The sequence below is a fragment of the Mus pahari genome, chromosome 14, assembly GCF_900095145.1.
Source record: "Mus pahari chromosome 14, PAHARI_EIJ_v1.1, whole genome shotgun sequence".
NCBI classification, from domain to species: domain Eukaryota; kingdom Metazoa; phylum Chordata; class Mammalia; order Rodentia; family Muridae; genus Mus; species Mus pahari.
The window spans coordinates 73,324,922-73,348,037 of record NC_034603.1 but is presented as its reverse complement, the minus strand read 5'-3'; the positions used below and the strand labels follow the sequence as shown (position 1 = coordinate 73,348,037).

General features: G+C 52.1%; 1 protein-coding gene across 3 annotated transcripts; it reads right to left on the bottom strand.

The window, feature by feature from the left end:
* Window positions 1-1,074: 1,074 nt before the first annotated feature.
* Kcnh6 (potassium voltage-gated channel subfamily H member 6) lies at window positions 1,075-22,602 on the bottom strand. 3 transcript variants are annotated; one of them, XM_021213081.2, is made up of 14 exons: window positions 22,479-22,555; window positions 21,557-21,787; window positions 16,381-16,542; window positions 16,075-16,280; window positions 12,963-13,388; window positions 11,300-11,454; window positions 11,055-11,140; window positions 9,836-10,035; window positions 9,396-9,648; window positions 6,105-6,298; window positions 4,119-4,203; window positions 3,336-3,492; window positions 2,427-2,607; window positions 1,075-1,724 (listed from the first exon to the last, which is right to left on the bottom strand). In XM_021213081.2, the coding sequence occupies exons 1-14, from the start codon at window positions 22,552-22,554 to the stop codon at window positions 1,443-1,445; spliced, it is 2,694 nt and encodes an 897-aa protein (XP_021068740.1). In that variant the 5' UTR covers window position 22,555; the 3' UTR covers window positions 1,075-1,442. The 3 variants fall into 3 exon arrangements, 2 of the variants coding, with proteins under 2 accessions (XP_021068740.1, XP_021068739.1); XM_021213080.2 differs by having other exon boundaries at window positions 11,055-11,454; window positions 22,479-22,602; XR_002381028.2 differs by having other exon boundaries at window positions 1,443-1,724; window positions 4,119-4,309; window positions 11,055-11,454; window positions 22,479-22,602.
* Between the last annotated feature and the right edge of the window lie 514 nt (window positions 22,603-23,116).

The following is a 23,116-nucleotide window of genomic DNA, read 5'->3' as shown; positions in this document are numbered from 1 at the left end:
GGCTGGCCTGTGAATTCTAGGGATCCTCCTGTCTCAGGGCTCCCCCTCCGCCATCCTCAGTGCTAAGACTACAAGTATATACCATCCCCATAGGGATTTTTATTAGGGTTTGGAGGGTAGAGTTCAGATCCTCAAGCATTTTACCCACTGAGCCATCCCACTAGCCCCCAGATGTTGTTTGGAACTAGTGTTGAAGTTTTATTAAGGGTACAGAAAAGTTAACTTTAACGTTTTAGTTCGCATAAACACTTGCGAATGTGTGCTCGTAAACTCACTAACAGACGCTGAGGCATCAAATAGAAATTGCAAAAGGAAGGAAAAATGGGCTGAGGGGGACGGATTAGAGTTATCTGAACAAGCAACAATGTTTTAACAGGTCTCTCAAGCGAGGTGGTGTGGGTTGAAACTGTGTTCTCCTTTCTCTAGTGTGTTGAGTATAACTTTTTATTGAAATGTCATTTACATACGGGAGCACACGTGTTTTTCTAACCGGAACACACCCATATACCCATTACCAGAGGGGAAAGCAATACTGACGTGCCCTGAAGGCCTGCTCACGCTCTGGGGAGTGCCATAGTCTCTCTGCTACTGACCCAAGACCTCTCATATGAGGACAGTAAAACCAACTTCCTAAGGCTGTTCTAAGGGTTAGAAGAACAACCATGTGCAGGGCAGGATGGTAGAGTGCTGGACAAACACTGACTAGGGCCATGATTCTCTGTGGACACTTAGGAGGCTGAGTCTGTTTCCCTTCAGCTGGAGACAGCTTCTAGCTGTGGAGCACCTGCTCCCAGCTGAGACACCTTCAGGTCTCCAACAGTCCGGGTGTAGGAAGGGTTTGGAGAAGGCCCCAGCATAGGCACAGACCCGAGGAAGTTCAGGAAGGTTACACACCTGGCCCAACATGAAACGTTCAAGGCTTTATTAGCTATGTGATACTGCATGTCCCAGATAATTGTCATGGGACTCTCAGGGGTAGAGTGGCTGAGGGCTGGAGCTCTTTCTTTTATGTCCACTACAGAGGAAACCTCCAATCCCAGCCATGTTAGAGGCTTTTGGTAAAGATCTGGTCAACCCTGGCCTTGGGTCTGAGCATTTGAGGCGGAGGGTGATTCTGATCATGTGTGGCCCCAGGCAAGACTCTCCCGAAGATCTGAAACACCTCTCTTCTCCACCGACTCTCACATCCCGTGAGCTATCTCTGAGCAGCCCTCTGCCTGGCTTGCTGACTACAGGGACTCCCAGGGAGGCTGGGCCAAGTCCAGGGCCTCTTTGCTCAGGCCACTGTGGTCACCTGGTTCAGCAGTCTGCAGTTTTTCAGAGAAAATGGTTTTCAGAGTTTTATGGGAGAGCTGTCTGGCCCTCCACGGAAGGGGGCTTAGCTCTCACCTCGCTATATTTAAATTCCCTCATGGTAGCTTTTATCCCAGGGTCTAAAGGCCCTAACTCCTTGTGAATCCAGGATCTGAACCGTGTCTCTGGAACTCCAGCTGCTTGGGAACAGAGCTGAGGTGTTCAGGGAGGGAGGAAAAGTGGGAACCACCCAGTCCCTGTCCTTCCAGGGGACACAGAGGTGAGGCTAGAGGTGACAGGAGCCCCTCAGGTTGCTCTTGTTCCGAGGATGGCACCAGAGATTTGTCCATTGCCGCGGCCACGTGGAGTATCCTGGGGGAGAAATTCCTGGGCGTCTGGCTATGTTTGTCCAAGTCACCATAGCTTAGGGTCTGGGAGAAAGGCAAAGTAAAGAGGGTGTATTGTGTATGGAGACCTACACCTATCTCCATATCGGGCTGGATATTTTCTCATTTTGTGTGTGTGTGTGTGTGTGTGTGTGTGTGTGCACCAGTGCATGTGGAAGCCAGAGGTCAGTCTCAGATGTTGCTTCTTAGGAGTTGTCTGTTTTGCCTTTGTGACCTAGGGCTTGTCAATTAGGCTAGACTGGCTGGGCAGTGAGTCCTAGGGATCCACTTGTCTTTACCCGCCCCCACGCCCCCAAGCCTTGAAATGACAAGTGTATACTACCATGCTCAGCTTCTAACATGGGTGGTGGGGGTCGAACTCAGATCCTCACACTTGCATGGCAAGTGCGTTCCCAACTGAGCCATCTGTCCCAGCCCCTAAGCTGGAATATTGATCCACTTTGACCTCTGAGATGGAGACCAGAAAGCGCTCTACCTGCTCCTCCTCAGGGAACTGGGGGGACCTGAGGGTCCTGTTAGATCTCCCCAAGCTGTGGAGTCTGTGATCACCGTGAGGGCTCTGCCAGCACCTGTCTAGGCTGCCCCGGTCAGGCGATGTCAAGCATAAATTGGGTAGCAGAAGACACAGCTTCTCCATCCTACCACAGACACCCTGAGGCTGAGCTGAGGGTCAGGGAATCAGGCAGCTGACTTCAGGGAGACCCTGGGGATCCCCTCACCTCTCACCTGTGCAGAGGGCAGATGTCCCACCAGAAGCGTAGACTGTGAACTCTGAGTCACTGAAGTTTCAGGAAACAAGGCCAGGTCACTGGAGGCAGGGGCCCCCAAGATGTAGCTGGGGTGGCTCTGTGGATGCTGAAGTAGCTGTAGGATGCGGCTGAGGTCTGACGACACGCGGGACTCCAGTCTGCCAGACAAAGCGCCATGGTCAAAGTCAGCGTTCTGAGAGCAGCTCAGATGTCAAAAATACCTCTCACTTTTGTGACCCAATCTTTCATGACACCAGGGACTAGGTGTGGTGCATACCACATTCAGGCTTAATGATGCTTTAATGTAGGTGTTTTTCTAATTGTACCCATTTTATAGTATGGTGAAACTGAGGCACCAGGCTGTTAAGCTCAGAGCTTGCTCACATTCTAACTTATGAGCTACACAGCAATGATTTTTTTTAAAGACAGAGTTTCTCTGTATAGCCCTGGCTGGACTCACTCTGTAGACCAGGCTGGCCTCGAACTCAGAAATCCTCCTGCCTCTGCCTCCTGAGTGCTGGGATTAAAGGAGTGCGCCACCACTCCCAGCTCACACAGCTATGATTTGGAACCCTCCTTGCCTTCAAGCCTTCCCTATGCCACCCACAGGCAATCCGTCTTTCCAAGAACCTCTGAAATTTGTTCCTGCACATGGATATATTTCCCTCCCCCTACCAAGAAGCTTCCTCAGTATGTCCTAGAGTTTGCTGGGGGAAGCCATGCTAGGTGTTATGCTTAGTGACAGAGGATTAGAAACTTAACCCTAAATGGATCCTATTCTAAAACCCAGCCAGGCACCCAGCGATGCCCCTACACTACCAGGAGGTGGCACCCACACCCAGCTGACTCCCTTGCAGCACCCCACCCTTGCCAGGGGGGTTCTCACCTGTTCATCTGGGCTTGGAGCTGCTCTAACTTAAAGCCTAGCGCCCGAGGCCAGCAATCCAGGTCCTGTCGTGGGTTTGGGGGACTCGGGGGCATTTGCTGTCGCAGTTCAGGCCAAAGCCCAGATGTGTCTGAAATGCTCAGGGAAGGGGCACCACCTTCAGGAAGGAAGGGGACATCTGATTCCACAGGCCTGCCCCGTCTCACCAAAGCTCCCTCTTCTTGTCTCGGGAACACAGTATAAGGAGTGGCTCTCTTTGCCTATGTGCCCTGAGGACAAGGTCCTGTTCCTACAGAGGTCTGGCTTTCAGACCCCAACTGGGATATCCGTGGGAGGGGAGCTGGGAGCCTCAACTTCAATGGAGTGGTAAGGGTGAGGACTTCTAGCTCTGATCTTATTCTTATTGCTCATAGAGCAAAGTCTGCAGAGGGACAGGAATCTCCTGGTACCTTGATACAGGACCTCAGGCACTTGGCTAGTATCCACCCCTGAAAGAAGCACCCAGCAACTAGTACCTCGATACAGGACTTCAAGGCACTTGGCTAGTACCCATCCCTGAAAGAAGCACCCAGCAGCTCATGAGCTCTCCCTCTCTGACTCATAGGACACAGGCTGGCAGGGTTGGAGGAAAAGATAAAGGCTACTATCTCTTTGCCCAAGGAAGAATCTTTCCTTATCACCTAGTGGCTGACACACCCTCGTCAAGGAGAGTCAGAATAGTGGGGACACTAGAAGGGGCTAGAGACTGGACAAGACCCCTGGGCAGGGGCTGGCTGGACTCACCTGATTGGCTGTCATTGAGGAAGAAGCCTTGGGGGTCTTGGTTGCCTGGGGCCTGTCGGGGTGTTGACTGGAGACCCCCATCTGCCTTGTAGGGAACAAGAGCAACAAGTGGCAGGGACCAGAGCTGGGACAGGGTCACTTTCTCTGTTCCTCCCTGTCCCCAAGGTCCCCTCTGTGGCCCTTGTCACCAGCTGAGTGAGAAAGTAGAAAAAGGCATGTAGACACCCCAGGGGAACCTGGCAGCTTCCTGCAGGCTCTCTCCTAAGAGGCTCGCGGGCAGGCCAACAGGCCTGGAGGTGATGAACTTAGCCCATGTAACCAAGTAGAATCCCCCAGAAAAGTCTTTGGAGATGGTTTTAAGAGCAGCAAGCCTTGAGGGTGGATGGCAGATGGGCTCCTCCCTCCCCGACTTTTCCCCCTTGTCCTAGTGGTCCACACCCCAGCATGGGACAGTCGGTAGGAAGTGTCTCTTGGTGAGCACTGGGTCTGGAATCCTCAGTCCACTCTAGCGCTGCCCATGGTAACATTTTTGGCTACAACCTTTCTGGTACCGTGAGACTCGAGGGCACCGTGGGGTTACAGTTGACTCTGGCTAATTAAGACCATGAAGACCACATTCCTTCTACCCTGGTGTCCATCCACTGGACACAAAGGCCACCAGCTGGCTCCCAATAGCTGGTCCAACAAAGCAGGGTGTTTTGGGGGTACCTCTTAGGCAGTTCAAAAAGGGAACAGAGAGTCACAGCGGTAACAGCATGGGGAGGGACAACCACAGTAAGAAAATCAACCTTGGCACCACCCCCTAGATGCCACCTAGGCCTCCTAGGCCATGAGAGCACATCTCTGGAAGCTGGGGGACAGGGGCCAAGGCTCAGTGCCTCCCTGTCTTTCTTACAGGTCGATTTCAGACTCTTCCTCCAGGAAGACCTCCGAACTTCCGTTGAGCATGTAACGCCCACCCTCCTTGGCAAACTTGATGTGATGGCTAGTTTCACCTCAACTTGTCACAAGCCAATGTCATCTGGGAAGAGGGACCCTCGACTGAGTAAAGGGCCCCCATCAGATGGCCTGAGGGCAAGCCTACGGCGTGTTTTCTTGATTGACACAGGAGGACCCAGATCACGGTAGGGGCGCCACCCCTGGGCTGGTGGTCCTGGGTGCTACATTAAAGCAGGCTGAGCAAGTCATGTGAACAAGGGAGCAAGTAGCAGTCCCCCGTGGCCTCCGCATCAGCTCCTGATTCTAGGTTCCTGCCTTAAGTCCCTGCCCTGACTTTCTTGGATGATGGACTACAAGCAGTAAAACGAAATTATCCCTTTTCTCCCCAACTTGTTTTTGGTCATGGTGTTTTATCACAGCAATAGTAACCCTAAGACATCGGAGTACCCCAGAAATTGGCAGGCTCTTACGTGCCCTTGTGGCTTCTTTGCCTCTTTAAGTCAATGGTGCTTTATTTCTCCTGGATTGCTGAGTAATAAGCTTAAGAGACAGTTGCACCCCCATGCCTGGCACAGTGAGTCCTCTGGGGTCAGAATCCCATCTTTTTAGCTTAGTGCTGTGTGGTGGGAAAGCCTGGGTTTTAAGGCCAGACAATTTGAATCCACATTTTGGCTCAGCCTTTTACTAACCATATGGCTCTGGCCAATTAACTTACCCTCTCCGGTGGTCAGTTTATTCATTTAGATAATGGCAATAAGAAAATCCCATGCAAGGGCAGGACTAAAACAACATAAGAGAAGCCCAGGATTTAACTTGCAGTAGCTGCTCATTAAATGGGAGCCATCACTATAGTTAGTGGTGTGTTTGTGCACAGTAGGTACAGAAGCATCCCAGCAAAGGATGCAAGAGGGGTTGAAAGGAAAGAGGCAGTGGTCAGATGAGTCCCATAGGCCAGGCAAACCAAGTCCTTAGCAGGCTGCCTGGTTGCCATCCACAACCAGCTCTCTGTGAACTACTGCCACCCCGGCCCCACAGGCCCAGACTCACGTCCCGCAGGTTGAAGGTGACCTCTAGCTTATTCCAGAAGGTGTCTGCAAAGGCGGGGTACATGTCCAGCACCTCCAGCAGGTCTGCTCGATGGATCTTGTGCAGGTCACAGTAGGTCAGGGCACGCACATCGGCGCTTGATTTGCCTGGTCTGGTATGGAGACTGGCAGGTTCCCCAAAGATGTCATTCTTTCCTGCCAGCCAGAAGGATGATGGTTCCTCCAGGGTCTGGCTTCCTTATGAAGACCTTCTCTCGGGGGCCCATTGACTGCAACCTTCCTACCTCCCACCTCAGAGATCCCACCGAGCTGGGGCCTGGGGCTGAGGGGGTCTGAGGACAGGGCTGCATGTGCTGGCATGATGAGGGAGGCTAGTCATCAGTTCCACAAAAATTCCCCAGAGCTGCTCTGTCCCGAGAACATAGGTTCTCTCTTTGTCTTAGCCTCTCAGAGCCACCTCCCACCAGGATGCCCTTTGGTTTGCCTTTAGTACAGTTCCCATTCTGACCAGGGGATAGGCAGTCAGGGACACTCCCATTCCCTTGCTCAATATCCTTCTGCTCCCCCTGACCCACGGACACTATGGAGCAGGGGACAGAGAACCCAAGGATGAAAGCTCCCAGCTTCCCTGGGTAGGACCCGGAGCTTCTGTTTCTTGGTCTCCGTTGTACAAACATGGAACCAGCGTGCCCCTGGCAGAGCAACCCTGAGAAGCTACCTCCCTGTCTATGAATGTTTTCAATCTCCAGATGGGCATAACAATGTCACCTACTACACTGGACTGTTTGCAGGGACAGAAGTGGTGATGTTTGAGAGGCCCCAGTGTAGGTCAATGCAAGACACAAGGAGAGATGGAGGTCACAGGGTAGACAGCCAAGTTAGCTGACGCAAGCATTAGGTCCTTGCAGAGCCAGGAGCTATGCTGGCATTAGGATATAAACATGAGTAAGAGACTCTCCCACAAGGAGTCCCTCGAATCCCTAATAGGCAGGTACTTGGGTTGTCAAGGTTACAGAATAACGTGTCTTAGAAGCAGATGCAACCAAGAGCTCTGGGCCATGAGAGAGGGAGGGGATCAAGGAGAGCAAGGAGGGAGGCAGGGCTTTCAGACGGAATAAAATCCCAAGAGAAGAACAAGTCCCCCAGGAGGAAGGGACCTGCATAGCCAAGGCTGGGGGGAAAGAGGCCCGAGTCATAAGTGTCACAGACCATGGTTTCTTTGACTCTTCCTGTCCCCAGGAAAGACCAGCCTCCTCAGCCTTGTGACACTGTACAAGGAACACGAAGAGTTCAGCAGAGGGTTAGATGGGGGATAGGCACATGCCACCAGGAGAACAGGATGGAAGATCATCCCTGGACAGGAGGGGGCTGGGGCTCAGAGAGAGAAGAGACTTGCCAGGGTCACATGTGACATGGTCACATGTGACATTCTGAACTTTGATATCTTCTAGGTAATGTGATATCAACCTTCAGGTTTTAACACATGAAAAATTATGATCTAATATCTATTTCTACTCAGGACAAGATGAGAGGATTTCTTGTCTCTCACTGGAACTTAAATTGGACCAGCTTCTTAATTATTAATATTAATTATCCGTCCCCTGTGGGTGGCATTTGTAACATGGCTTGGGAAAAGGGACCCACAGGGGAGTCCATGCTGTAGGTCAGCCTGGAGAATGACTGTGTCTGCCTTGACAGGGACAGGATGGGTTCTGGGGACAGAATGGCAACATGACAGAAGAGCAGAGTCACCGGGTGACAAGAAATAATTGTCTAGCTTGGGCACGGAGTGCCAGGGGACAGAGACAGGACTCACAGGGTGACTCGATGGGGGAAAGAATCATGGGTTTACCTTTGTCCTATAGGGACCTAGCAGAGGGTTCTGAGTGGACAAGGAATCTGTGCAGATGTGTAACCCTTGGCTGTTGGGAGGCGGAAGTACTGAGGATGTGCTTGATGCGAGGCCTCGGGAAGGGAGCTCCTGACATCTGCCCAGGAGGGTCAGACCAGTGGAGACTGGTACAGAAAGCATATCTACCAGTACGGGAAACAACGCTCTGCACGTGACTGGATCAGGGCAGAGGACGGGAAACCAGCAGGATGTTCCTGCGGTTGGCTTCAGCCCAGACAGTGGAAGAACAGGGGACAAGGCTGCCTTTGAGGGAAAGTGATGGTGTCAATTGGAATCTGTTGTACTCGGTTTGGCTCTTTAAAATCAATCAGTCTGTCTGTCTGTCTGTCCATCCATCCATCCATCTGTCTGCCTACCTATCTATTTTGACAGTCTCTCTTAGAGCCCAGGCTGGCTTCGAGTGTGTATCGCCATGCCTGATGAACGGAGCATCTTAGACAAGCACTAACTGAGCCACGTTCCCAGCACTCTGCCTGTTTTGCTCTAAGGAGAAATGGGGGCTAGGACACCGCTCTGGGGACCCTGTGGCTCAGGCTGTGAGAACAAGGGACTGGACCACGTGAGGCTGTGAAGTGAGGAGAAAGCAGAATGCCCACTGCTGCGGGTGATCAGGCACTGAGGGCAGGGTGATGGAGAAAGGTGGGCAGAGCGGACCGGGAGAGAACCAGGTCATGGAGATCAGGATCCATCAACATGACTGCAGTTAGAGATGGAGACTTGGGGTCAAGGGCTAGGAAGATGCAAATAGAAGAGAGGACTCTGAGGTACTTGAAGTCAACGAACTTGCCAAAGGTCAAATGACAGGGAGAGAGCTGGATTAAGGATTCTTTGAGGTGGGTTTAAAACTCTCTGAAGCCAGCAAGACTCAGTAAATTAAAGGGTTTGTAACTCTTGACAACCTAGTGTGATTGCCAGCATCTACAAGGTGGAAGGGACAGACAAGTTGTTCTGTAACCTCCGCAGTCACTGTGTACTGTGTGGTGTCCCTGCCCAATGAAGAACTAAATGGTTTTATCTTTTTTTTTTTTTTTTTTTTTTTTTTATTTTTTTTTTTTTTTTTTTTTTTTAGAGTTTATGTTTTTTTTATTTTTATTTAATCTTAGAGAAGTAGTTTGACTTGAGGACAAGATTGAAGTTGGTTCTAATTGGAAAAAACTTTTTTTTTAAATCTTTGTTGTTTTGTTTTGTTTTTCAAAAAAGGGTTTCTCTGTGTAGCTCTGGCTGTCCTGGAACTCGCTCTGTAGAGAGATCAGCCTGGTGAGTGCTGGGACTGAAGACTGAATCGGAGCAACACTGTTGTTAAGGATACTCGTTAGGAAGAAGGCGACCCGGTAGGGCCTCTCCAGCCTCGAGCCCCTTCGTCAGCCCTACCTGACCCACCTAGAATGGCCACGACCACGTCATCGCGCAGGATCTCGATGGAGCCGCGGGAGATGAAGTAGAGAGTGGAAAGCACGTCGCCCAGGTGCACTACCGTGTCCCCAGGCGGCGCGTGTGTGGTCTTGAACTTGATGGCGAGCGCGCGCAGGCATCCCTTGCTGGCGCCGCGGAAGGCGGGGCAGTGCTGCAGCAGAGCGCGGTGCAGGTGCAGGCAGATGTCCGCCTGTAGGCACTCAGGGAAGCCCTTCAGCACCTGCGGGTTGGAGGTATGGCGAGTCCCTGCGGGCGCAGCAGGGGCTGTGGGTGTTGTGTGTATGGGTAGAGGGGTGGGGACGGGGGGGGGGGAGGCACACTGCACCGGGCCCTGGATCTCTCCTAGGGCATGACTAGGGCAGCTGGTGGCCTAGTCACCCACTCCCCACCAGGGCTGCAGGGCTCACCGCATTCATGTCGATGCCATTGGTGTAGGACCAGGCGTGCTGGAAATACTCTTCCAGGCGCTGCCGCAGAGGGTTGGGGATCTGGTGGAAGCGGATGAACTCCTTGACACGCAGCATCTGCGTGTGGTAGCGAGCCGTGCCTGAGTACAGGCGCTGGATGATGGCCGACACGTTGCCAAAGATGCTGGCGTACATAAGGGCTGGGGGCGGGGCGAGATGGGAATGAGGAGTTCCCCGGTGACTCCTGATCTCCCAATCTCGACAGGACCCCAGGGAAGGGCCCCTCTCTTTCCATGGAGATAGCATATGGGACACAAGGGACAAAAGCCCTTGGGCTACCTGCCCTTCTCACTCTGTTTGTGCCCCCAGGCTTCTTCGGAGCTCACAGGCTAGTTTTTTGAGGAAAGAACTAGGGCGATGGTGTTTAGCTCTGTTTTCAGATTCAGATGTGTTTTCAAGTTGCAAAAAAAATATAATACAGGGAAAACTAACTTTCTCTCCCTCCCTCTCCTCCCTCTCCTCCTTCTCCCCCTCCCCCTCCTCCTCTCTCTTTCTCACCTCTCTCCTTCCCTTTCTTCCCTTTTCTTGTTTTTTGTTTTTCTAAATACTCTGAACATGACAACCTAATGTGCAAATTTCCACACCACCTCAAGGGTTCTGAAAGCAGGTGTTTTGGGAGGCAGGAAGCTCTGTGCAGAGCCTGTGAGCTCTCAGTCTTCTAGCCTACCCCTGAGCTGACCTTGGGGTTAGAGACTCCCTAGTTGTGGGTCTCTAGCAGGTTAAGACCTTTGGCTTCTCCTCTGGAAACTGGGCTCCTAAGAGAATTTGAACTTCTGGGACTTGCTTAAAGGAGTGGCTGGCCTGTTACCATCTACATTTTTTTTGTTTGTTTGTTGTTTTTGAGACAAGCCCCCTCTGTAGTCCTGGCTATCCTGAAACTAGCTCTGTAGACCAGGCTGGCCTTGAACTCAGAGATCTGTATACCTTTGTCTCCCAAGAGCTGGGACTAAAGGCATTTACCACCACCACCCAGCCACCATCTAAATTTTTAAAATAATTTTTAAAACATAAAATTATGTTTTATGTCCTGCAAATGACCTGGCCTAGAGCAATGTCTAAACATTTGCTAAGATCTGTATATGAGTGGTACACACGTATACACAAATCTGCACGACACCATTTTGGGGAAGTACCCTGTATAGCCCAAGGTCCCACTCACAGCCAATGAGCATGACACAGATAGAGAAGACCTTCTCAGAGTTGGTGTTGGGTGACACGTTGCCGAAGCCCACACTAGTGAGGCTGCTGAAGGTGAAGTAGAGTGCGGTGACATACTTGTCCTGGACAGAGGGTCCCGAGGCTGGGTCACTGCCATTATAGTGCTTGCCAAGCTGTGCGCCCAGGCTGTCCAGCCAGCCAATCTTGGGTTCCAAGTAGGGTCGCTCCACGTTGCCGATGGCGTACCAGATACAGGCCAGCCAGTGCGCAATGAGTGCAAAAGTACACATGAGCAGGCAGAGTACGGCGGCTCCGTATTCAGAGTAGCGGTCCAGCTTCCGGGCCACGCGCACCAGCCTCAGGAGGCGCGCTGTCTTCAGTAACCCGATCAGGGTGGTGGTCTAGGGGCAGAGAAAGGCAGGGTCAGCTCTCAAAAGAGTATATTCAAGCTTAAGTTTGTTTTTTTGTATTTGTTATCACACAGTCATCCCACAAACACCCAGGAAAGTCGCAGGCACTTGGCCATGAAATGCAAGTAAGAAGCTCAAGGACTTCTTAGACAAAGTGTAGAGCAATGTTCGTGTCACCAGGAGAGAATTCACATGGGAGCAAGAAGGAGGGAGAGATCAAGTCCGCAGAAGCAGGTCAGGGAAGGCATTCATACAGAATGAAGGGGGCTGGAGAGATGGCTCAGCGGTTAGGAGCACTGACTGCTCTTCCAGAGGTCCTGAGTTCAATTCCTAGTAACCACATGGTGGCTCACAACCATCTGCAATGGGATCTGATATCCTCTTCTGGTATGTCTGAAGAGAGTGACAGTGTACTCACATACATAAAATAACTAAAACTTTTAAGGAAAAAAAAAAAAAGAATGAAGCTAGTTCTCCAGGCAAACAGGAGGGGGGGGGGGGAAGAGAGCTCTTGGTGAGGGACCACAGAGTCATGGGGGCATGAAGTGCTGTGGCCCATACGGGAAATCAATGGTGACCCTTGCACCTGAAGAGTGGGAGGTGACAGACGGTGAGAAAGGAGTCTGGGGAGGTGTGTGTGGCTGCCCCAGTGGGTCTAAGGATCCATGAAGATCTTGGTTTTAACTCCAAAGGCTATGGGAGCCATGGGAAGTTCTGAGGGAGGAATGACAGGGCTGGGTAAGAGATCTGAGACTTGCCTTGGCTCTTGTGTAGAGAGGACAAAACCTGGGGGAAAGGCAGGGATGAAGTCTACTCTGTGTAGGCAGAGTCAGTAAGAGCGGAGGGGAAAGGAGCAGGTTTAAGAATGGTTCAGGGGGAGTTGGGTGTGGTGGCGCACGCCTTTAATCCCAGCACTCCGGAGGCAGAGGCAGAGGCAGGCCAATTTCTGAGTTCCAGGCCAGCCTGGTCTACAAGTGAGTTCCAGGGCTATACAGAGAACCCCTGTCTCAAAAAACCAAAAAACCAAAAAAAAAAAAAAAAAAAAAAAAAAAAAGAATGGTTCATGGGAGGGTTGGGGGATATCTTCCGTTGGATAGGCAGGGGTGACAGTGGTTGGGAACCCTGAAGGCAGAATAGCATGAAACGTTCTCACATCACCCACAGGAAGCAGAGTGAGCTAGAGAAGGGCGGAAGCAAAAAGATGAAGGGATGCATGCAGCCCGTGTACCCCCTTTCTAACTCCATGGTGACGATGGCTTCAAAGGTAACATAAGGAGTTGGGATTATACTATGTGCATCCCACAGAGGGCAGAGTTCTAGACCAACTGGCAGCCTAATACTCTCATTGGACCTTCTAAGAGAGATGAATGGAGGGATGGTCCCCAGGTCTGGAGGCATATAGCTAGGGATGGCAGATGTTTGAAGCCCCTCTGCTTCCAATTGCTGTCTATATCAGTGATGGGCCAGCATGGCGGCTGGCACGGGTTCTGTACGCTCACCTCGTCTGAGCCAGTTCGGAAGATAAGCAAGTCGAAAGGGATGGCAGCCACCATGTCAATGAGGAACCAGCCCTTGAAATAGTGGATGGCGATTCGTCGGGGGTGGCTGACCACCTCATCGTTAGTGTTGACATAGGTGGTTCGGAAGTTGATGACAATATCCACCACAAACATGATATCCACAATGAGGTCCACCACGGTGAGCGGGCTGCAGGTATAGCCGCAGGTACCACGCTGTGATTCGTCCTGGTCGCTGAGGAGAAAGGCGGCGGAGTAGGGCGTGAAGACCGCTGTATAGATTACCAGGAGCAAGATGAGCCAGTCCCACACGGCCTTGAAGGGGCTGTAGTGCAGAATGGTGCCTCTGTGAATGCGCGGTGCCTGCAGCTTGTACTCTGGCAGCACATCTGCACCCAGGGACAGGACCTGGGATGGAAGCCATGGGTGGTCAGTGGGGACAGCCAGTGCTAGGAAGACGGGTCTATGGGGGAGGACTGGGGAGGAGAACTGTCACAAGGTCATGAAAGGCAGAAGGGACAAAGGAAGGGCACATGAGGAACAGGTATGTCAGGAGGAGGTAGGACATAGGAAGAGAGCAGGGGACTCTGCCACATGGTTGATCCCTGGAAGCTCACAAGCTTTCCCAGAAACTGCTCTTCTTGGGGAGAGCAGGGCCAGGCCTGGTGAGCATGTTTTAAGGGAGAGCCTGGATTGAGATAGCTTGCTGGGGTGGTTGTCTATAATAGGTTTTGGGTGGCCACTGGTGTTTGCTTGCTTGCTTGCTTGTTTGCTTGTTCTAGTTTTAGTGCTAAGGATTAAAACTAGGGTCTTATTACACCGGGCAGACAAGTTCTCTAGCATTGAGCTAACTCCCCAACTCAAGTTTGGGATTCTTGATGGGAACAAGTCACTTCCAGAAGAGTCTTTATTCCTAAGGGCCAATGAGGCTCCTCCCTGGGACAGCTCTCAGAGCATCCCATGGAAAGAGCCAAATCTGGGTTGGGGTTCAGCCAGTCTGGACACTCAACAAGTCCTGGGCTCCTCGGAGCTCCATCTCCATCACGTATGAGTCACTGCCGTCTGTGGAGCATCCTCCTCTCATCCCGGTGCCTCCAAGACTATAGCAATGGACGGTTGCTAAGACAGAAACCAACAGTTCCCAGCTGCCTAACAGGAAGCAAAGCAGCTGGGGAATCAGGAAGGGCAGGTGTTTTTGAAGCCAGGCTCCAGGCTAAATACCCAGGGCTGCTATTTGTTTCTTCTGTGCCTCGAAGCAAGCCTAGTAACCTGTGATTCCCCTGTTCCCTCATGGGTAAAACGGACAACAAACTACATAGGAATGTGGTTAAACGGATGTATCTGCCTGCTTCTAGGGCAGTGGTCTGCAACCTTCCTAATGCTACACCTCTTTAATACAGCTCCCTGTATTGTGGTGACCCCCATCTGTAAAATCCTTTTGTCAGTACTTCATAACTGTAATGTTGTGACTGTTATAAATCATAAGGTGAATATTTGATGTGCAGGATATCTGATACGTGACACGCTCCCCCCCAAGGGGTCGCAACCCATGGGTTGAGAACCGCTGTTCTAGCTCATCCCTTCTCCACCATCTGACTGACACTGTTCCAGTAAGGATGGGATGGAGGCAGGGTCAACCATCCCCACGGACTCTTCCATCATCATTGCTGTCATAAGGAGACCAGCCATGCTAGGCTCGGATCTTGCAGATAAGATCGTCAGGAGATGGGATTACTCGATGAAAGAAAGGACTGATTCCCACTAAAACAGTACTGATGTGACAACCAGACACCTCAGTGGGAGCCATCGTGTTCTGCCTGCCTGGCTTCCAGCCTCTGCCCATCTTTTACTTCCTCAGGAACTCACTTGGGGTCCCACATAGACTTGGACCCTCTTTTTTTCAGGGATCTTTTTTTCCTCTACCCCTATATGCAGCCCTGACTCCACAGTCAACTCAGTAGCCTATGTCTCCTCACCCAGCCAGCTCTGGGTCCATGTGGGCTTTCAACCAAGGCCCACCAAAGTATCCCTGGTAGCTGAACTCCGATGCAAAGTAGCAGGTTACGGTACCACACCCCTGGATACCAGAGCTCTCCTCCCTGCCAGTCCTGTCTGTGAGGTTAAATGGTCTCCTCCATAGCTGGTGCTGACATTGGCTATGCTTCAGATGAGAAGGGTCAGAAAAAGGATTGTCTGATCCCCCCCCCCTGCAGTCCCTTGCTCATCCGTGTCCTAGGCTCTTCTCTACGGCTTAACAAAGCCCCTTCTGTCTCCTGAGCTGGCACTACTTAATGTCAATGGGTCCTCAGAGGCCATTTGGCCTAACTCTTTCCTGAAGATGAGAGCTCTGAGGTCCAAAGGTAGGGATGTCCTTTGTCCAAGGTCACATAATGAGCCAGTCCCAGCATCAAGCAGGGATCTGTCTGGTCAATTGCCCCTGGAAGTATCAGGCCAACAAACCCCTTAGAAGGGACTGTGGGGGTCAGCTGAAACCCAGGACCCAGTAAGGGACATGTGCCAAATAGAAGATGCACAGGAGGGGAATTGAGAGATGGATCCCCAGGGTGTTGCTCAAAGTTAGTGAGAAGCACTGGCACCACCCCACTTCTGCCAGGAGCAACTGTTTGCATACCAAGGCGAGGAGTGGCCATCATTCCAAAAGCAGAGGGAAGGAGAGGGCCAGGGCAGGGCTCATCCCATCCCTCCTTCCTCTCCTCATCTTTGCGTGAGCTTGACCCTCTGTACCACTCCTGCCTTGGGACTGCAGAACCATAGGCTGGCCAAGAGGTGGCCTGTGTGCCTTCTGGGATCTCCAGGCCTCGGAAGGACTCACAGGCCTTGCTCACCCCAACCTCTGCTGATTTCAGGTCTCAGGGCTGTGGCCTCAGGCCAGGCCTTCATGTCTAAAGAATCAGACTCCAACTGTACAAGATGAGGCTGGGGACTCAGACCAAGATGTGGGGATGGAGTAGGGGAGGGAGAGGTTGGACAAGTCACATCTTCCTTCTTAGTTATGACCTTAGAAGAGCTGAGGTCCAAGGGACCCAGGGGTTCTGACCCAGCCCACCGTCACCCCTCTCCTGCAGACCCATACCTGTGTGACCTTTTCAGTGACATTCTGTGTCCGCTCCACCACCTTGTGGGGAGCGATGATCTCAATCTCTGTGGTGGAGCCCGAGCGGTGCTTCTCCAGGTTGAACTCCACAAAGCTGAGCGTGAACTGTGGGATCTGGCTGACGGTTCCATACTTGCCCCTGCCTGGGCCAGGCCCCTGTCCGCTTGGCCTGCTGTGAGAGCCCTCTGAAACCAGGATCAGGGTCAGAGCAGCCAGGGATGGGGGTGGTCTTGAATTCCCTCCCTCCCTTTTCCCCCACTACTGTCACCCACTGACAGCACTCACCAGAGCCCAGGAAGCTGTGCGACAACAAACGTTGGGTCAGGCTGCGGCTGCTGCTCTTGGCCAGGAGCTGGGCCAGGTCCTCGAAATTGAGGATGAACATGATAACAGCCCCGTCCTCGTTCTTCACAGGGACCACATCCACCAGGCAGCGGAAGCTGGAGGCTGCGAACCCCATTGGCAGGGAAAGGGTCGGTCACTGAGGAGGCCCCTCCTGCAGTGGCTAAGGAAGGACCCGCGTGAAGGTCAGGGGAAGGGTATCCACTGGGGAGAAGAGGCCTGGACAGTGACCAGGGCTATTTGGCAGAGGGTAGGTAAAGCTGTCCAGCAGGTCCCCTCCACCCTCCACAGGTCAGAGCAGCTCATTAGGAGATAGTGTAGCATCAGGTCCAAGCCCCAGTTCAGCCCTCAGTCCAGGGTTTAGCTCTGAGGTTTGCTTCTGTGGTAATTAAGGCTTAGCAGATGGGGGGTGGATTAAGTAGGGAGGTTAGGGAGGGCATGCCATCCTCCTGTAGCTCTGGCTGGCCCTGGGCTCAGCTCCCATATAGCCATCCCGCAGAGATGCCTGTTTCCCCTACCATTGGAAGGAACTTGCTAGGAACACATCAACTGCCGGGCGTGGAGCCAATTGGCACATTAGGCCTTAGGAGGTTCTGGGAGCAGGCAGATGAAGGTTCTGAGAAACTGATTTGTTGGGGCTGGCAGGGGACGTGGGGTGAGGACCCCTAGTCTCTCGGCAGATAAGAGGTTGGGGGAAAAAGGAAAAGGTCTCACTTTTGAAGATAGAGCTAGAATAGTAAAGAGTGGACAGGGTAGTGACCTGGGGGGGCTAAAGAGGGAGGGAGAAGGCCATGGAAATAAAAGCTTTTAGCATCCCAGATCCCACTGTTGTCACCTTGTGCCTCTGGCCACACTAATTGTCACTTTGTTCTAGGGTCTCACCGTTGGCAGGCAGATCAATAGGAGTCGAAATGCTGCCTGTGTCAGGGTCCAGCCTGTGAGCGGGCACCCTTTAGGTGTGCTGTATCTATTGACACAAACTATCGTTAGGTGTCAGTTCCAAAAGGCAGGATCCCCAGGGACAGCAGGCTCAGGTGACCATGCAGATCAGAAGGCCAAGCCACTTTTCCAGAGGGCAGGTTTGGGTCTCTGTCACCTGTCTCGGGGATTGATAACCGACCCAGTGACTGCGAAAGGACAATGGATCCAAGGGTAGGAGCATCACTGTCACTGTAGGGACCATCAGAACTTCTTTTCATCAGACCCCATACTTAGCACTCACTTTCCAAGCTGGGTTGCAGCTGTGCCCACCCCCATCTTCCTTCCTGTGTTCGTCCCGGGAGCAGGAATCTCCCAGATCGGGATCAGATTCCTGGACTCCCAGGCACCAGCCAGCCATCTGCCAGCTGGTGCCTGAGCCCAGGGGAGACATCCACACCAGAGACACTGCCTGCCTGTTGTGCCACTCCTGGGTTCATAGTGCTACAATGACTCTGGTCAGCTTGGGGCACAGTGACATTCCTGTCCCCAAGACCACACTATGCTCTCAGTCTCTCTGGCCCTGGGGAATTAACATACTACCAGGTGAGGGGTGGAGCCAGGCAGAAGTGCAGGCACTCCAGACTTCCTGTGCCCCTGGGACTTCCCAGGGCCATCTTCAACTGGTCGTAGCCCACTGATGCAGAGTCTTGGGATGGACCCTTGTATCAGCGAGAGCTGGGGAGCTGGTAGTGTTCTCATGTGGTTTTCCTCGTCCCACCCACCATGCCCATGCCTGATGCTAGCAGATGAGAGGATTTGCAAAAAGCCAGAGTGCTTTCTCTCCCTATACCGTACCTGTGACTCAGAGCCTACAAGTAACTGGCTAAGTGGAAGAGGGAATTGTCCTTGTCTGTATTGAGGAATGGCAGAGTTTCAGTGTCTTTGCTCTGTCCCTGGAGGAAGAGCCAGTCTCTGTCTGATTCTTCCTCCTCTGAGACAAGACCTCCTCTCAGCATGCACTCCTCTGATTAAGAGGAGTGGTTTAGCCCCTGGATTACCCCACTTCCTTCTGATCTTCTACCTCTTGGCTATGCTCATCTTATTTCTCACAGTTCATGTCCCTTCCCCATCCTGACCCCTTACCATCTCTTCAACATGGCCTCCTTGTTGTCTTTTACCTTTTAGGAGTCTGAGGTTAAAACCCAGGATATCATGCTTGCAAGACAAATGCTTTACCACCAAGCCGCACCCCTTGCCCTGCCCCTGTCTCTTTATGTGCACCTCGCTTAGCGCTGGGCTGAGAGCCTTTAGGAGACTGCTGCTGCAAGCTGGTGCTGCTACGGGGAGGGGTGGCCGCACCGTGCTGCTCTCGGCTTTGCCATCCTGAAATTTGTAGGTTAGTGTGTGGAAAACACAGGGGTGGGGGAGTGGGGACAGCCCTGTCCTTCTTATCTGGAGCTACAGACTAGAAAAATGCCGGGTCTCTAGTCTAGCTTGGGGGTTTGGGCTCATCAGACTTGGTGAAGGTAGGTAGGGCTGGACCCTCTGGTGGGCAGGTGTCTGTTAGGGCAGATGCAGAGGTGATGGATCTGCGGACGGACGGTTATTGGCTCTCGCCTTGCCGTGGCCTCCCTCCTTCAGCTTTAGGGTTTTTCCTTTCCTGACAAAGGGAAGCAGAGGAAAGGCTTTGACTTCGAGGGTTTCCTGACAGGGAGGTGACCATGGAGATGCACAGCTGTAGCTCTGTGAATAGACTTAGGACATAGAGATAGAATTTTCAGTACATCACCATTTTAAAGGGAAAGAGGAAGCCAGGAGGGGGTGGCACCCACCTTTAACCCCAGCACTTGGGAGGCAGAGGCAGGTGGATTTCTGAGTTTGAGTCCAGCCTGGTCTACAGAATGAGTTCCAGGACAGCCAGGGCTACACAGTGATACCCTACCTCAAAAAAAAAAAAAAAAAAAAAAGAAAGAAAAAAGAATTTGAAATGTAAATAAAGAAAAAAAAAAAAAAAAAAAAAAAAGGATGGATTAGAAATAAACCAGTTGGAGATGTGTTCAGGACCCCTTCCTTCAGCCTTGGAGTCAGAGGTTGGGGCAGAGAGAAAGAAAGAAGAAACCACCGTTAGGATAGCCTTCAGTGCAATGCGTATGAATATGATTTTTAAATCATATTTTAAAACCACATGGTCAGAGTGGACTGTTAATGTGGACATAAATTATCTGAGCACCAAAGGGGAGTGTAGGCTCTCTTTTTGGTTTCAGGCCCATTCAGGATGGTCCAGGTGGTCAGAGGTTTAGGTAACAGGACAAGGGAGGCCTGAAGGCTGAATGGTGCAAGCAGGAACAGCAGAGCACCAGATATGTGGGAAGATTTCTCTCTCCACCCAGAGCCGCTCTCCAAGACTAGGCTCCCAGGGTCCTTTCTGTTAGCTAATGAACCTTGACAGACTTCTGAGGACCTGAGTCTTGATCTGAGGGGACAGACTTAGTATCAGACACTGCCCTTGGTCCAGATACCTATGGGGTCTGAAAGCCCAGGATCTCATGCTTGTCCCTCACCCTCTGGGGTGCACGTAGAGCTCTAGGGTCAAGGAAAGAAACAGAACGGACCTACTCTCTTGGCACCTCCGCTTCCCACTGTCCCGTCTTGTTCCTCTGGGACCCTTCTCACTCCCCTGACTGTCACCTCTTCCTTGCAATGATGTGAAGAGGTGAAGTCGCAGCTTTTAAAAATATTCTGACTTTATTAACCCTGTGAGTACAGCCCACCTAAGCTGGATGCTTTCCAGGTCTCCTGCTCTATCACAGGAGGCTCTTGCCTCTATCACAGCACTTCCCACCTACAACTCACTTGGCTAGCAGCAGAAAGGGACAGCCAGGGGTGTGGCCAAGATCTGGGTTGAGAAGCCCTCAGAATCCTGTAAACACACACACAAGCACACGCATGCATACACACAGTCACATACATGCACACACATATATACACATGTATGCATATATGCATGCATACACACATGAATACATGTATAGACACACATATCCATGCACACACATGTGCATACACACACGCACACACATATGCACACAGTCATGTTTCGTGCATACACCAAGCCTCTGGAAGTTAGGCTCTTAGCACCACTTGATCCCAATCTAGAGGTGCCTGCCCTGTTTGTACTCTCTGATGGTTTCCAGGGGGCAACTTCTCTCTTCTGGGTGTTTCTTCCCCCCCAGATTCCTGCTTCCAAGCATGGAGAGTTGAGGTCCTTTCTTTCTTGGGATTACTCTGAACAAACATCTCTGAGAGAGAGTTCGAGAGACTTCGGTTCCAGTTGCGCCCTGGCAATGGGATCCTGGGAAAGGGCCTTCCACATCCGTGAAATGAAGGGAGTTATCTAAGCCAATGGTTTTTAACATTGGCAGCAAATCAGAACCACTGGGGATGTTTTTGTTTTTGTTTTTGTTTTTTTCCAGATACACCTGCCTGGCTTCATCCTGCACTTTCTGAGTCAGCCTCTCTCTAGGGAAGTTGTGTTTTGCAAAACATGCCCCAGGTAATTCTGATGCAGAACTGGTTTGGGGGAGATGCTGGGGATTTCCAAGAGACTCTAGTTCCACACCCTCATCCGCTGAAGGAGACTCGAAGGGTGCCGAGCTTTTGGTCCCCAGTCCCTAGCTTATGTTTCTCTTGTGCTTTCCAAAGGCATAGGCAGAACTTAAAAATACAAAGTCCATCTAGGTAAAGCCACCTGGTTACAGGAAACCCAAGGCTGCCTTCCCAAATCACTGGACTCACTCTTCCCTTCCAGCCAGCAGCCCCCGTGCACTGGCTAGCCAGCGAGGCCTTGGGGGGCTGACTCCTCCCTTAATCCCCAGAGCAGATGATCGAAGGGTAATTTCCATCCTTGACAGCTGGAGCTGGCAGTGACAGAGTAGATAGCTGGGAGATGGGGGAGGGAAAGTGGAGCGAGAGACCGTTCTAGACCAGTACCAATAGTTGACTCAGCCCAATCTCAAGCCCCTTAGAAGACATAACATGCAATTCTCATTGCTTCTCTCTAATAATAAGGAAACCAAGGCCCAGAGTGGGGATAGAAGTGGTCCAGGCTCTTTGGCTCTTAGGTCAAACCCTTCCCCCAGGGCACTCCATGATAGACAAGAAAGACAGCCTACAGGACCCTTGGCCAACTGTGTCTCACCATCCTTGCGATAGTAGAGGATGTCCACCTTGCACTCTTCAGCCCCAAGCAGGGCCTGCGCCAGGCGGGACACGGCACTGCTCGGAGTGTTTGGGCCAGTGAGGAAGTCACACGTACAGGGTCGCTGCATCACCTCCACACGGGAGTAGCCGAAGAGTTCGCAGAAGCCATCATTGCAGTAGATGATGGCACAGTTCTCCATCTGTGCATTGGCAATCAGGAACTTACGACCTGGGGTGGGAAGGAAAAGGCCGGAAGACCATGGCAGCCAGGAGTGGTAGTCCGGAGAGAAAGATTATAGGGAGTGGTGGCAGCCGAGGGAGGAGGGGATTTATATGTAGGAGCAGGCAGGGACCAGAGTGAGGGAGGTGGAGGACAGAGCAAGGGAGGGTGGGAGGACCAAGAGTCCTGGGGGAAGGTCATTCCTTCTGGGAGCACAGAGGGGCATGAAGGAGGCAGGGAGCAGAAAAATAGGGGTGCGGGAACCAGGCTTGTGGGCTGGGGTCAGTAGAGTGGGAGGAAGACCCCAGAACACCGGGAATAATAGTCGGGGTCCAGACCAGAAAGCAGGACTGTGACCAGTGTCTCAGACCTGCTCTGTGGGTTGAAAAGCAGGAAGGCAGGCAAACCTCTAGGAAAGGCATGAATGGTCTGGAGGGGTGTCCCCAGGCTTTGGGACACCAAGAAAACTGCTGTGAGCAGGTAGAGGAGCGGCATTATGCCCGAGACACAGAACATATGGAGGAGGTGGTGGGGACGTCAAAACGAAAGATTTTCTATTCAGAATCTACCTCTCCCCCCCACCAGCCCCCAGCCCTGCCTTTTCTTTTACCCCCATCAGACGTTAGTGAAGAGTTTGACTGTTCCTGCCATCCAACCCGTACTGCAGAGAGTCCCCCACGCCCCCAAACTTCACACTTACTCTGGCCCTCAAACTTGCGGATGATGGTGTCCAAGTAAGTGTTTTGGGGAGCAACGTGGCCCCTGCGGACTGGCATCTTTCCGTAACAGCACTTGCTGGGAGTGACCGGTGCCCTGGTTCCTGGCGTCTCTGTCAGTCCTGGGGCTCAGCAGCGTCGGGCTGGGGTGGGCACCGCCCCCGGGGAGGGCTATCGGGCCCCGCCCGTCCTCCAGCGTCTGCCCTCCCCGCCCTCTCTAGTCCTCCCGCTCCCACTGCTCAGCGCTCCTCCTCCTTCACGAGGCTTGCTCCCGGGAGCTGTCCGCGTCGTGGTGCTGAAATAAGTAAGGGGGTGGGGTGGGGGCTGTCAGGACATAAGCAAATTCTCTGATCCATGAGGGGCTCCTGAATCTGGGATTCTCTGAAGAACTTCTGCTCATGTCCAAATAGACAGTGACCTCAACATCTCTTTGAACACCTTTTGATACTGAAGTCTTTTTCCAGGCAGAGGACGGCAGAAGTTGTTAGGAGCTTCAGGTAGTCTTCAGGGATTTACCGCTGGGATTGACTGCGGCAATGGGGCACTTAGGCCCTTTACCCACAAATGGCCGCCACCTATTAGTAAGTGACCACTGATAAAAGTATCTGTGTACTGATTAAAA